General features: G+C 37.5%; 1 protein-coding gene across 1 annotated transcript; it reads left to right on the top strand.

The window, feature by feature from the left end:
- Positions 1-10,497: 10,497 nt before the first annotated feature.
- LOC127628621 (E3 ubiquitin-protein ligase TRIM39-like) lies at positions 10,498-12,944 on the top strand. The gene is made up of 6 exons (XM_052105398.1): positions 10,498-11,078; positions 11,266-11,361; positions 11,470-11,700; positions 11,821-11,843; positions 11,919-12,037; positions 12,125-12,944. Exons 1-6 carry the CDS (start codon positions 10,677-10,679, stop codon positions 12,658-12,660), a joined length of 1,407 nt encoding a protein of 468 aa, XP_051961358.1. The 5' UTR covers positions 10,498-10,676; the 3' UTR covers positions 12,661-12,944.
- Positions 12,945-15,493: the final 2,549 nt, after the last annotated feature.

The raw sequence follows: 15,493 nt of genomic DNA, 5'->3' as shown, positions 1-15,493 counted from the left end.
AAGCAAAAAAAGCTTATAAGTAGGGGCCCATCGTTCTTAAATGGGTAAATACTGACAAGGTACAGTGAGACACAATAAATACACACAAAACAATTTACCATGACATATGTTACAACAACATACTCACTCATACAAACATACACATACATCCCAGTAATCCATGAACAGTGGCGGATCTAGAGATTTTTTCCTGGGGGTGGCAAAGGGGTGGCATGAGGTTTCAGGAGGGGGGCCATGGAAATTATTCATAATTTAAAATGCTACGGTTTTCATTGAATGTGTTTTGTTCTCTACACTACATTACACAGAGTGGGAGTCAAATCAGAGATGTAGATGGGTTTTTGGATGGTGTGGGTCTTAATTTGTGAATTGTGGACCCTTTCTCTGTGTAATCACTATCAACAGTCTGTGTAGTCTATACTTAAATTGTACTTTGTGAAAAAGCAATTATTGGGGGGTTTGGGGGTATGCTCCCCAGGAGATAAAAAATATGTCTTCTAGTGAGTTTTGAGGGAATATGGACAGATTTAATCATTCACCATAAGCCATCAATAGATTTAGGTTATCTGGATTGAAACAAGATTATAATGCAGGATTGTTGCAATGATAACCATGACTGTCAAAACATTTCCCTCTGATTCAATAAAGACTCAGTGAAGTACCTTTTTAGTCAAAATTATTTTTGGATTTATTACAATATAACATACAACAATTGACATTCTTATGTACATTTAATTAATCTCTCTCTCTCTCACACACACACACACACACACACACACACACACACACTCTCTCTCTCTCTCTCTCTTTCTCTCTCTAAACTGCTAATCACTTGAGGGCAAACATCAAAAACACAATTTTCTGAGGCAAGACCTCAAAATCCAGAGGAACTATGGAATTCATATTAACTAGGCCTATAGTTTAGGCATTTCATCTCAAGATAAACATTTATAGATTCCAGGCATTTGTGAGGCTCCATACTGTATGCAGCAAACATACGAAAAAGAACATCTTGAAATGAAAAACACTAACTTGATAAAATTATAACCTAATGCAATTTTCTTATTTGCAAGATGCTGTTATTTTATTGCACATGACTATTAAACTGTACAGGTTAAATCAATTGCAGACGGCGGTTTCCATGTATGCTAGAAAAGCGTTGAACAAACTCGTTTAAGTCCACTGCTTTTGCACGGTCACTCTCAATGCTGAGCACAGCTAAATGGGACAATCTCTCAGTTAGCATAGTTGAGCGCAGGTGATTTTTTACGAGTTTTAGAGTGGAAAAACTGCGCTCACATCCAGCTGTGGTAACTGGTAAAACAGCTGCAATCTTGCATAAACGATGCATCTCATAAAACACCTCTTTAAAAGGGTCCAAATAACCTAGCAGTTCAATCAAAGATGAAGGGCAATTTTTTCCATCTCTTTTACTCCTTGCAAAAAGCCTCTCAACCTGAGCGACTTCATTTTTCAGATCCTCAATATTTGAGCCATATGCTTCAGCAAGCAGCAAGACAATATCCTCTTTTAAGAAGTGATTGCTAACTGGGTTTAGCCCCTGTAAGCCTTTCATTATATTGCAACTGGGCGCTGAAAAACGCTTCTGCATTTCCCATTATGGGCAGGAATATGTTTGTTCTAAAGGCATCCTTGCCATTAACATGGCTTCTGTGACCAAGTGTGGATGTGACATAACTGTCATTTAGTGCTCTGGGTGTCTGTTTGGCTCTTTTTAGCCTAACAGTGATGGGGATGTTGCAGGTTTCACATGTGTGGATTACTGTGTTCCACAGCTCATTAAAGTACTCATCCTCATTGCGATGCTCTTCAAAGGTCTCCTGAGGGTCTCAATTAAGTCTACAGCTCTGAGGAGATCCAAGTTTGGGGACTGTAGCAGCTCAGACAAAAACTTTGCGTCACCCAGCACCTGTCTAAATATGGCAAGTAGCCCAATGAAGTTCAGGTCAATTTGAGACATTAACCCTCGGGCCTTCGTAGATCTTTCAGGATCAACCTCATATGATATGTCATCCAACACTTTGAGTACTGCAGGCAATCTATCAAAAAGGTTCCTACAGGCAATGCCGCGACAGGCCCATCTGGTGTCGCTGAGGCTTTGAAGTTCTCTAGGGGGGCCACTAAACATCTCCGCTTGTACTTCCATCCACTTTTGATGGACATAAGAGCCGGAAAGAAACACATACAATTGCTGGAGCAAAGTAAAAAACTCCCCAGCCTCAGGGACCTTTTTGACCTAATCGACAATGACCAAATTTAAGCAATGAGCATTGCAGTGGACATAAAAAGCATATTTGGCTACTTGTCTAACTCTTGTCTGCACCCCTGAGCACCGGCCACTCATAACTGCAGCGCCGTCGTACCCTTGGCCCACTAAATTCTCCTTGTATTCAAGGCCATACTGCTCCAAAGAAGAGATGATTTTGGTAGCTAAGGAGCTGGCATCCAAATGTTCGGCTTCCCAAAAGCCTAAGAAGCCCTCCCGTACAGCTCCCTCATAATAATACCTTAAGACTATGGACAACTGCTCCCTTTTGCTGAGATCTTTTGTTTCGATCAGATGTAACAGAGAAGTACTGACTCGATTTGACTTCTTTTAGTATGTCCTGCTGGACCATCCCTGCCAGGATTTGTAATATTTCGTTTTGGATATTTTTGGAAGTATACATCGCGATTAGTGGGGCCTTCTGATAGTCTTTTTTGAATAAAGAATCATGATCTCCTACTACGTGCAAAATCTCAAGGAAATTGCCTCTGTTCCTAGACTCATCATTTTCATTATGTCCACGCTGAGCTATATTCTGTATTGCAGTAAGACGCAATACCTGACCTATAGTCTTTATGTATTGTTGATTCTCTTTTATCTGTTTGCGATTCTCATCATTCATCATGCCTAATACTGATATGTTGCGTTTCATCATCTTTTGATGATCTCGCCATGTGGTCATTGCATTCAAATCGCCTCAGATTTGGAATGTACACTAAAGCCACCATCTTTGAAAGTGGCCTTGCGCCAGTTTTTGTATCCCGCAGAAGAGGTATAAACAGTTTTGCTAGGCGAAAAATGCCGGCATGCAAAGCAATACGCAGCGTCCATGGCCACTGAATATTCCAACCAAGGATATTCCTCATACCACTGTCCATGGAAGCTCCTCCTTGCCCCTCCCTGCATGGTTTTGGGAAATACCTTTAACACAGGTTGTGTCGGATCATCTGCCTTCAGCTTTGATATATCTGAGAAGAGAAAACAAAACAAAATCACAGTACTGACAACATATTAAAATTTTTGTTGCATTTATCTAAACAAGATCAGTTTTAATTTTGCCGCCTAGAGTTGGACATGTCTTTATTACAACAGTGATTCAACATACCATGAGGGCCAGCTTGACATTCGCTGCTCCTAGCCATCTCTCCAGTTTCACTTTCACACTCTTCACTGATTTGCCCTCTCTCTCGTCCTACATTTCCCTCTTCTTCAGTGGGCTGCTCCAGCCCCGCATGCTGCTCATGACCCTCATATTGACCCTGCCCCTCGTCCTGCTCATGACCCTCGGTCTGCTCTAGTCTCTCATGCTGCTCCTGCCCCTCACACTGCTTCTGGCCCTCAGTCCGCCTTAGTGTCTCCTGCTGCTCCTGAACCTTGGTCTGCTTCTGGCCCTCAGTCTGCTCCAGTCTCTTGTGCTGCTCATCTTTGTCTAACTTCTCTCCAGTCTCCCTTCTTCTCTCCCTGTCTTCTCCACCTGTGTCTAGTTCCCCCCTTTTTTTCTTGGGTTGAAAGAACTTGGCTATGCCAAACCTTTTCATTTTGCATCCTAATCTGACCTGCAGTTTGTCAAACGTAAAAATAGCATGTTGGTTAAAACCATGTTGTACAATTCCAATTCATCTATCCATGTTAATTGAATCTTAATCCTTAGTAAAATGTAAATACTTTAACTAGATTCATACTATTGTGTATTCCCATCATGAGAAGTTTTTAACTAACAATGCTGCAGAGCCATGAACAGCTGTTAACAATGTTACGGTTTATTTCCTCTAGTTGATCATGATTTTTGCAAGTTTGGTCATGGCACTGATACATTGTATGAAATACCATTATCATGTGGAATGTAGTGGAATTTTTGTTTTTAATAAAAATGCACTCACTTCAGTAAGTTGAAGTAATTGTACAGAAATACATTTCAAATTGCATAAGCTACTAAGACAAATGTGGTTAATCATGCATCAGATGCTGTGCTGGCCTCAGCTTTATGTTGGTTCATCTACCAGCAAACCCAATGAAATATTTAACTGGAATCTAAGCAATTACATCTCATGCACTAAGCATGTGATGTGCTGACATCAGCTTCAAATGTCTAGACTAGTAGCCTACTCTGAGTACGTGAGTCACACGTGCAGTGCTTGTGCATCACCAGCTTATGACACCGCTTAGATATCTCAGTTTAATTTGGCATTTTGACCATTTTTCAAAATTGGATAGTCATAGATGCTGGGAAAGTGGATGCATGACAACAGTAACATTAGTTTAAACACACACAAAGAGCTAGACTAACGCTAGACCCTTATTCTGACTGACGATCATGGACAAATTCGATGAGACAACAAAGTATTGCGGATGTAAATAACGTAACAATGTGGTTGTTGCAGGGTTAACTGTCTGCTATGGACTTTTTCGACTTTGTGTCAAAAACTTACCTCAAAACTCACTGCTGCTTATCAGCCTCTCTTCTCCGACTCCGATGCACTATCCAAGCTGCTCTGCTGGCGTGATTGACTGGTGAAATTTCGCGGGGGTCGCTGCTGTGCTGGTGATGGGTGAAACCATTGTGAGGGGGAGGGGATTCTAAATCGGCGATTTCTGTTTGAGAGGAGTTTGGTGCGGGTCTCATTGGCCTTCAACGTGTAGGCTATGAACATAAAATATACTTAAAAAAATATTATCTGATTTATAAATGGGGTGGCAACAGGGGTGGCAAGACTGTATCCCAGGGGTGGCAGCTGCCACCCTTTGCCACCCCGTAGATCCGCCCCTGAACTGAAGTCTCTTGTTTATGGTGGTTTTGGAGTCTAAAAATTAAAATTGTATATGTTTTTGAAGCCTGAAAAGGAAATCATAGCCTTATTTTATTATATGACCCAAGCTAAATCTGTATAAATGACTTTGTGAGTTTTTATGGTAATTAATCGTCATATTCATGAAACACCTAAACCAGGCAATTAATTGTCAGCCAAATTTCACAATCGTGACCCCTAATTTTCATTATTAGGTTCCTACCTTGTGTATTGTTTTGTTAAAAATGTGTATGAAATTGCAAACATTGACAACAGCTTGTATCATTATTAAAAATGCGATTTCATTATGTCATATAAATTGATAAAATGTGAAATTTGTACATTTTTAAAAAGCTAAAATGATATTAAAATCACAAATAAAAAATTGCAATATTCTATATTTGCATGAATATATAAGAAGTTTGCTTAATATATATTTTGTTAGTTATATTATGCTTACATGTCATCAAAACTGGCGAGTAAAAACAAAAATGTGTTAGCCAATGACACTTCTTTCTCCAACATGATCGTAGTGTTGAAAGGGTTTACTTAAATGTACTAAAACGGCAAAATGCTGCATTTTAATTACTATTATTACATGCGGATTAATGCCGACAGCACAACATTTACTGATAAAACTAAAATTGCCAATCAGAATTTAGTAATTACAATGATTCGTATTTTGTGTGGCCAAATGAGAAATGGGGTTTCGGTTCGCTGAGGACTTTTTGTCCTTTTGCTGATCACATGCCTGTGTGTTGAAACTTGACACCGGGCGACGCATCCTGAAAACTGCACTGTTTGAACGGTTTCATGCTGAAGAGACGCTGGAAAGGGTTTTACTCTCTCGTAAATGTCAACATCATAATGTATGTCGATATGATTGATGCCTGTCATGCAAAACATGAGCTCATTGATGTCATACAATATCAGTCTGCTGTTTTATTCCATCAGTTACACCTGGTCGGAGTCTTCCATAAATATTTAGTTTGGTTACGTCCTACCGAAGTTTAATGGTGCAATGCTCAAATATTTAGTAGTGCGTAAATTGTGATTTAGTGCCCATTTACGCCACAACTAGGCTAAGTTTAAACTTTCGTATGCAACCAGCCCCTGATCTTTATATCAAACTTTTATTTGTTCTTGTTTTGCAGTACAAGCTTGCCCAGAGTTTTCTTAAGGCGTTTGGAGTGTGATGCATCACGTTTCCTTGGCCATGAGCCTGATGTTTGTGAAGCTTTCTGCAATGCACTTTGAGTATGAAGATGTGATTGTTGTATGGTTCTAGGTTGAACATGTTTGCCTCAAGTTCCTTGAATGCAGAACCACCATGGAGTTCCAGAACCTTCTCAGCTGTCTTGCAGACTTTCAGGACGCTGTCGGACGGTCTTATAAATCCACCTCAGGACTTCATGTTGTTCAGTGTGTTCATCTTGGGAAGAGCTCTCGACACTCTGTGCTGATTAACAGGTAGTGCACAGAATCATCTTCATAGTTGTTTTAACTGCAATGCCTGTTATGTACTCCACCACAGCCTCTTTGAACATGGACAAGCTGGGAAGAGATACAGTGATGTTTTTCTCTGTCTACGGTTTCAGGCTGAACATCACTGCCTGAAATGCATATCAGAAGGTGTCCAGTGGAGAACAGCTGCCACTAGCTCTGATGGCATGTCTTGCTACCATTCTTTTGAAAGCTGTTATATGTGGGATTGTCCTTAAATCCATTAGCAGATTTGTCACCTCATATCTGCAAATCTTTATTGTACTGTTCAGTTTAAGTACATTTTACATTGTACTTGGGAAGCTTTTGTCATTGAACAAATATGTATGAATTCCTTGAGTGTGCATATGTCAATAAACTTATTTCTAACTATGATTTAAAAGATCAGGGGATTGTTCAAATTATTAAATGCTCAAAATCTGGTATGTACATATTCCAGAAATGAAAGCAAATGGATAATTCCATTAAGTAAAGGTAAATTCATTTGTGTGTGTATGTGTATGTGTGTGTGTGTATATATATATATATATACACACACACACACACACACACACATATACTGCATATGAACTTTGCTTAAACTAGTTCACATTTACTCTATAATCTAGTAAAAAAAAAAAAAAAGAGTTAATGTTGGCAAATTATGTAGATGTAATCAACATTATGAACAATGAGCATCAACAGGTTTAAACTAAGAAGGCAGAGAAACATTGCATCCTGTAACAATCTGCAGATGTCGCTATTGGATACTTTTACTTTAAAAAGGGGTGTTAATACACTTTGTATTTTCACTTTTGATTAGATTATGATCGTTATGTCCACTCTACGTGGGGATATCGTCTAATTTGTGCTTAATAGGTACATAATCTGTATAAATTACAAACTGTGGGCACTTTAGCCACATCCTTAAGTGAGTGTTGTTTCGCGGTTAAATGCTGCACTTGCCGCGATGCCCTCTGTCGGTAGGGAATAGTAAAATGGCCGCCAGAGCACTTCCGGTAGCTTCACCTACTGCTGGCAGTTTAGAATTCTATGAGCAATCCAGTTAGATCAGTGTTACAAACACATAATATGTGTGTGTTGATAACCGGGAAGTAACACACTGAAAAGTAGTTTTCTACTGCAGTAGAGCGAAAGGTGAGTCCAAGAAACCTTCAACAAGACTAGACGCCGATTTCTTTTTCTTTTATTGGCGGATGCCGCCACCTACTGTTCAGTTTAATGAATCGTATTCCATGCCTTTCTATTAATCCATATGATAATAAAAATAATACTCATTTACCCCAGGTCTAGATCCATCATGACCCAAATTGACGTCAAAAATCAGGTCAAATATGCAAATCAAACTGATGTCAAAACATGACATCCATTTGACATCCACACAATTATGTCCTATTCTAGATCAAAATAACGACACAAAAGTAATACAATTTAACAAAAGTTTTATTCAACAAGCTTCAAATTCAAAAATACAATTGAAAACTACCTCTGTGAAGTTGGCACCCCATATCATTAATATGAAGGAAATAAAAACTATTTTCATAATTCAGTTTTGTGCTGTGGATGGATTAACTATTCTGAATCTGAACACAGATCAATCGCCGCCCCATGCCCCCATATCTGTCGGGAGCAGACCGGAGATAGTTCTTCATGTGTTTATATCAGCCTCTGACGATGTTGGTTTGGACTGCTGTACAGCACCTGAATGAAGATGGAGCAACATCACTCATTTTAAGACATTATAAAGTACAGCATAAATTATAAGATTTTCAGCAACCATCACTCGTACTAACAGCAATCCACCAATTAAAACTCTAAACAACCATGATATTTTTAAACAATACATAATATTTTATTAAAAGACGTGTTCTTCTAATTTTAAATTATGTTTTACACAGCTAGCTTCAACTTTCATATTATACAGGCTACATTAGCTTTCACTGGCGGGAAATTCAAAAATAACTAAAAATAGTAATTGCACAAAGCATGTTTCATGTGTTCCTCTAAGTTTTGTTTTACATTTCACGACATATCAACACATTTACACACCTGATAAAAAGTAAGCTGGACACGAGTTCACGTTAATGTGAAAGTTTTTCTTCTCTGTTTGGTTCGTTTTAAATTCTCGCGGCTTCGACTTGAACTTGTCACTAGCGCCATCTACAGGTGTGGTTATAAACAGCAGAGAAAGCAACTCGTTGAATGGGCATTGCGTCTAGATCTGTTGAAATGCAAAAAGGAAATCAGAATATTTTTCAAATCTGTAGGGGTGCCTGTTTTTCAGACATGAAATATCAATATATTTTCATTGTGAAGAATTTGTCCCACTGTAAATGTTATTATAATGAACCCTTTCCAGCCGGAGCATTCAAATTTTGGAACAATTATTCCTGTCGCCGTCCAATCACCAATTTTATTTCTGAAAACTGCCAAGATACCCATGACAATATAAGCTAAAGGCATATGCGATTGGCTAAGGGGTTACTGGGCGTGAATAATCAATGTATCGTCATCATCGTCATCTTCCGTTTGCCTGAGCGGAACCAGAGAGATTCTTTTAATTTGTTGTTAATTTATTTTATTTACTTGTAATATTTTGTATTAATATTGTTGTTGTTTTGTATATACTGTTTTTGTTATTATAATTTTCTATTTAATTATTGTGTGATTTTGATACCAAATAAAAAAAAAAAAAAAAAAAAAAAAAAAAGAGCGGAACCAGACAGGACACGCCGGGAGAATCCCTGCAGTGTTGAACTTACTGCTTCAAATTGAAAACTGAGCCGATCTTAAGACAGTTAACATGTGTCGGTATTGTCTATTGAAAGTCAAAATGTTTTAGTTACAAAGCATTTATTTGTAGGAATGTTGTGGAACATAGTCAAACCTTTTTGTAAGCGCTATTTTTATTTATTTATTTCTGGAAACAAAACTTGACCGTCATCAGCGAGCGTCTAAAATGCTAAACTTAAACAAGCTGACGACGAATTAATATTTTGCCATAAATTTATATCATTAACATAATCACTGATGTCAATATGACATCAATTTGACGTCTAAAATCACACATTGATTTGATGTAAATTGAACGTCATATTGGCCTACATATACATTAAACAAGTTTCATTGTGGCATTAACTTCCTATTTTCACCCAATTATTACTGGATGAAATTGCCGATCAAACTGAATTTAAAATGATGTTATACAGCATCTTGATCAAGTCTTGACTAATATTTCAACCCAGTCTCACGGCAGTTCGTGACATTGTCACGAAATTTAATATTTGACGTCAAATTGATAACAAGGTGCCTGCTGGGTCCTCCAGCTTCCACACTGTAAGTAAAAAGTATTTCTAATGCACACTCAAACACAGCCAAGCTGACCGAAGTGCTGTACAAATGAATCTACAATACATTAAAATAAAACAAACACGTCATTAAAATAAAAAAATAAATAAAAAAATGTCAAGACAATCTCATTTAATACTGCAAAACACTAGAGAATACAAGTGCGTTTTAAGCTTAGGCTACGTTTAAAGATATACCGTGATGAAGCTTATCTAATGTCAAGTGGCTGATTCCAAAGTCTATAGGAGCAGCAACTCCAAATGCTCGATCACGCTTACATATACCACGTGACCGAGGAATATGCATTAAAATTTTGTCTGCAGATCTTAAAAAGTTGGTAAATATTGCTGTATTATATCCCATATGACGGGGCCTGGTTATTAAGAGATTTCAAATCAAACAACAGAATTTAATGAAAATATAGCGTTAATTCCGCAGCGGCTCACTGGTCAACTGACAGAGGTGTGCTCTTACGTCATTGCGTCATATGAGTGGCGTCATCAACGTGGTCTCTGCTGCCCCCAGTTGTTGATCTACAGTTTTAGATCACGTCTGACCTGAAGCTCATTCGACTGAAGAACACTGAATAATTTGATCAGGATTAGGACAGTAATATTTGGGATGCACATTATTGAAATGCTTTGCTGTGAATGTGAAACTCTTTGATTTAAAAACAGAATACTGAGTGTTAAAACGGGATTAGTAAACTGAAGTGAAACTTTGAAGAAGGATTTTGACGTGTGACTCAGAAAATGGCGTCTGCATCTTTTTCTGAGGAGGATTTCTCTTGTCCTGTGTGCTGTGATGTTTTTAAAAATCCTGTTGTCCTGTCCTGTAGTCACAGTGTGTGTGAAGAGTGTATTCAGAAGTTTTGGGAAAGTAAAGGATCGAAAGAATGTCCAGTTTGCAGAAGTAGATCAACATTAGATCATCCTCCATTAAATCGGGTTTTGAAGAACTTGTGTGAGACTTTCTTACAGGAGAGAAGTCAAAGATCTTCATCAGGATGTGAAGCAGTCTGCAGTCTTCATGAAGAGAAACTCAAACTCTTCTGTCTCGATGATCAACAGCCGGTGTGTTTGGTGTGTCGAGATTCCAGAACACACACAAATCACAAATTCTGTCCTGTAGATGAAGCTGTCATCGATAATAAGGTCAGATCAATTATATTCAAAACATTTATTGAAACAGCACAACTTGCAGCATACTTTATGATTGCATATATGAACAAATAATTACAGACAGTAAATGAAGATTATTCTGGTCAAACTCATAATGATCTAAAAGCAGAAAGGGCTGGAAAGTAAGAACTCTTTATATTAACATGTCCATTTCTTTCAGGAGAAACTCAAAACTGCACTAAAACCCTTACAGGAGAAACTGAGAATATTTGAGAAGTTTAAACAGAATTTGGATCAAACTGCAGAACATATTAAGGTTTGAATTAAACTGTAATTAAAGAGTGTGAAACATCCCATTTTTGGAAGTGTATATTGATATACAGTTTGACCATCAGATCTTTCTCTGAAATGTCTTTTGTTTCAGTTTCAGGCTCGACACACAGAGAGGAAGATTAATGAGCAGTTTGAGAAACTTCACCAGTTTCTACATGATGAAGAGGCCGCCAGAATAACAGCACTGAGAGAGGAAGAGGAGCAGAAGAGTCAGATGATGAAGGAGAAGATTGAGAAGATGAGCAGACAGATTTCATCTCTTTCACACACAATCAGAGTCATAGAGGAGCAGATGACAGCTGAAGATCTTTCATTCCTACAGGTGGAAACAATGAACATTTATACAACTTCAATATTCATTATACTGGAGACAAATGTCAGTTTCAAACATTCAAAGCAAATTCAGTTTGGATGAATAATCTGTGTTTCTTTCTTTTTACAGAACTTGAAGAGCACAATGGAAAGGTTTGTATTGTGTTTCCTGTTTCTCTCTCGGTTCTGAACCCAAATCAACACGACTGACTCCTGAATGTTTTTCAGAACCCAGTGTACACCAGCAGATCCAGAGAACATTTCAGGAGTTCTGATCAATGTCCCAAAACATCTGAGCAACCTGAAGTTCACTGTGATACAGAAGATGCAGGAAAATGTTCAATACAGTGAGTTGAGAATACAACAATGAATTCATAATGATCATTTGTGTTATTTGATGTGTGTTTGAGTGTGTATCTGTCCTCTCTCTTCAGCTCCAGTGACTTTGGACCCCAACACTGCTCACTGTAATCTCATCGTGTCTGATGATCTGATCAGTGTGAGAGTCAGTGAAGAGAAACAGCTGCTTCCTGATAATACTGAGAGATTTGATGTGTCTCTGTGTGTTTTGGGTTCAGAGGGTTTTAATTCAGGGATTCACTGTTGGGATGTTCAGGTTGGAGACTGTACAGGCTGGTTTTTGGGTGTGATGACAGAATCTGCTCAGAGGAAGAAGAACATATACTCCAGGAGTGGAATCTGGTATGTGTGGTTTATTGATGGTGAATATGTTGCATTAATTTCACCTGATGAAGCATCTCGTGTCTCAGTGAAAGAGAAACTCCAGAGAATCAGAGTTCAGCTGGACTGTGACAGAGGAAAACTGTCATTCTCTGATCCTCTCACTAACACACACATACACACTTTCACACACACGTTTACTGAGAGAATATTTCCATGGTTCACTGTTGGCTGTAAAATTTCTCCTCTGATGATCTTACCAGTGAACTCCTCTGAAAAAAAGACTTAAGAATGAAATTACAGATTAAACTTGTATCTACAAAAGTTGAGTTTCTGTAGAAGACCAACTAATCAAATGTGTCTTTGTAGCATCAGCTGTTAATTCATTTATTCTGACATGTTTTAATGCTTTTTAATGATGCTGGCTAAGATGTGAATTCATATGTGAGATCAGTGATTTACTGAACATCTTAATAATGTGATCTCGGGTTGTTATTGATCATTATATGACAGATATTATGAACAGTGAAGTTCTCAAAATAATCATTATAATACAACTGCTCAACTCATTGTAAAGATGTATATTTAGATGTTTTATCTGTATTATAAGTTATAAATTCACTGACCAACTGGTGTTTTAAAGACCATTTTATAAAACATATAATCATCAAGTCATGGAAACTTTCAAGAGTTTTTAAGAAGTTTAATTTGTGTTTGTAAAATAAAAAGTACCATACATTTTTTTTTATTATAGTTTTAACTCAACATTCACATTTATAACTTAATCTGATACACTAAAGTAAAATATAGAGTTGAGCTGGACTGTGACAGATAAATAACACACACACACGTTTATTAAGAGTATTTCCATTGTTCAGTGTTGATCACGACATTAAGGTGAATAATTTCAGTGTTACAAACACATAATATGTGTGCGCGCGAGTGTGTGTGTTTATGTGTGTGTGTGTGTTGATAACAGGTAAGTAACACACTGAAAAGTAGTTTTCTGCTGCAGTAGAGGGAAAGGTGAGTCCAATGCTGTGTCTGAAATCACCCACTCGTTCACTATTTCCTATATAGTGAATGGCTGTGAGTGCACTATATTTCAGCAGTGAGTGAACGAAATGAGTGACCGATTTCAGACACTGACGTAAATTCCATGCGACAGAGAACACTCGGGAGCTGTCGCAGACATTTGCCATGAACATTTCGTCTGTGTGGCTTCATGAATTTGATAATCTCTGTAATCTTTATATATATTGTATAATAGGCAATTCAATATTTTATTTTAGCATTAATAAAAAAAATAATCATAATTCAATGATCATAATAGAGTTAATCTTTTCACAACTGTTCATTTGATATGTGTAACGGTGTTGAAATTACTGTTAAATTCATGCTAAGATTGGGACATCTCGCCATTGGTTGATGCACATTTGCATGTATTTGCATAGGTTACATAGTGGGGTGGTGCTACGTGATCCACAGCAGAGCCTCATATCTCTCGCTGTTGGTAAATTGCTCTGACGATTGCTCTGTTATTAAAATGAATTATGTTCATCTGCAGACACAATTTCGACGTTTAAGTCACACAAGAATGTATCTGATTAATCTGTGATCATTCTGATCCTGTCAGTCGGGTCAAAAATGTAATATTTGCAGAGATAATCCAAGATGTGTGTAATTAACTTATTTGTGAACGGAAAGTGTTTTTATTTCATTTTAAAGATGACTGAGCAACATTGAACCACTGTATTTACCAGCCTTTGGTTGTTTGTCCCAGGTCCAATAAAAGAGGAAGCCTTGAGTGACCATCCACCTGCTCTCAGAGTGATTACTTACACACAGGCCCAGTCACAGATTACATTAATGATAGAGAAATTATTTCAATTTGTCATGCTTATATTTTATTTTTCATGAAAAGATAATATAACCATTTACTCTGTGTTATTAAAGATACAATTAATGAAAACGCTATTGTACGCTACTATATATCTTATTAAAACAAATTGTAGAAAAGTAAACTACCAACAAAAACCAACCCAAGTGAACAAGCGCACATTTTCGCTGGGTTCTTCTTATCGGTGTCCTCCATCCGAGTCCGAAGGCAAACTTGATGCAAAAATGGACTCCATCTTGTTTCTGGTGAATTTGATTTTCTTGTGAAGAAAATTGTATTTTACACAACTTTGAAGCGTTGTTGGCTCGTCGACACCACCAATCGGTAAGAAGTTATTAAGGCAAAATACATTTAGCTGTAAACTAAATAAATTAAGAATAGATCCATTGAACTCCTGGAAAATTTCTTACAGGATATTTAAAAACTTAGACTTCAGTTTTTAGTTTACAGTTGAATGTATTTTGTCTACATAAGATAAACTAATAAAATATAGTATTCAAAGTTGATGTTAATAATACACAGATGTCAGTAGATCATTTGTGTATCTTATGTTTATATAAATAACTTTTTTTTAATGTCCAGAAGAATGGATTACACATTACCATACACTATTGTGTATATATATAAATATATATGTATGTATGTATATTAACTCAGCAAAAAAGAAACGTCCCCTTTTCAGGACTCTGTATTTTAAAGTATTTTGTATAAATACAAATAACTTTTCAGATCTTTATTGTAAAGGATTTAAACAATGTTTTCCATGCTTGTTCAATGAACCATAAACAATGAATGTACATGCACCTGTGGAACGGTCATTGAGACACTAACAGCTTACAAATGGTAAGGTCACAGTTATGGCAATTAAGGTCAGTTATATAAACTTAGGACACTAAAGAGACCTTTCTACTGACTCTGAAAAACACCAAAAGAAAGATGCCCGGGGTCCCTGCTCATCTGCGTGAACGTGCCTTAGGCATACTGCATGGAGGCATGAGGACTGCAGATGTGGCCAGGGTAATAAATTACAATGTCTGTACTGTGAGACGCCTAAGACAGCACAACAGGGAGACGGGAAGGACCGCTGATCGTCCTCGCAGTGGCAGACCAGTGTGAGATCAGTGATTTACTGTACATCTTAATAATGTGATCTCGGGTTGTTATTGATCATTATACGACAGAACAGTTGAGCTGGACTGTGACAGATAACACACACACACAC

The sequence above is a fragment of the Xyrauchen texanus genome, chromosome 35, assembly GCF_025860055.1.
Source record: "Xyrauchen texanus isolate HMW12.3.18 chromosome 35, RBS_HiC_50CHRs, whole genome shotgun sequence".
NCBI lineage: Eukaryota > Metazoa > Chordata > Actinopteri > Cypriniformes > Catostomidae > Xyrauchen > Xyrauchen texanus.
The sequence above is the reverse complement of the archived record's forward strand: the minus strand, read 5'-3'. Positions and strand labels throughout refer to the sequence as shown.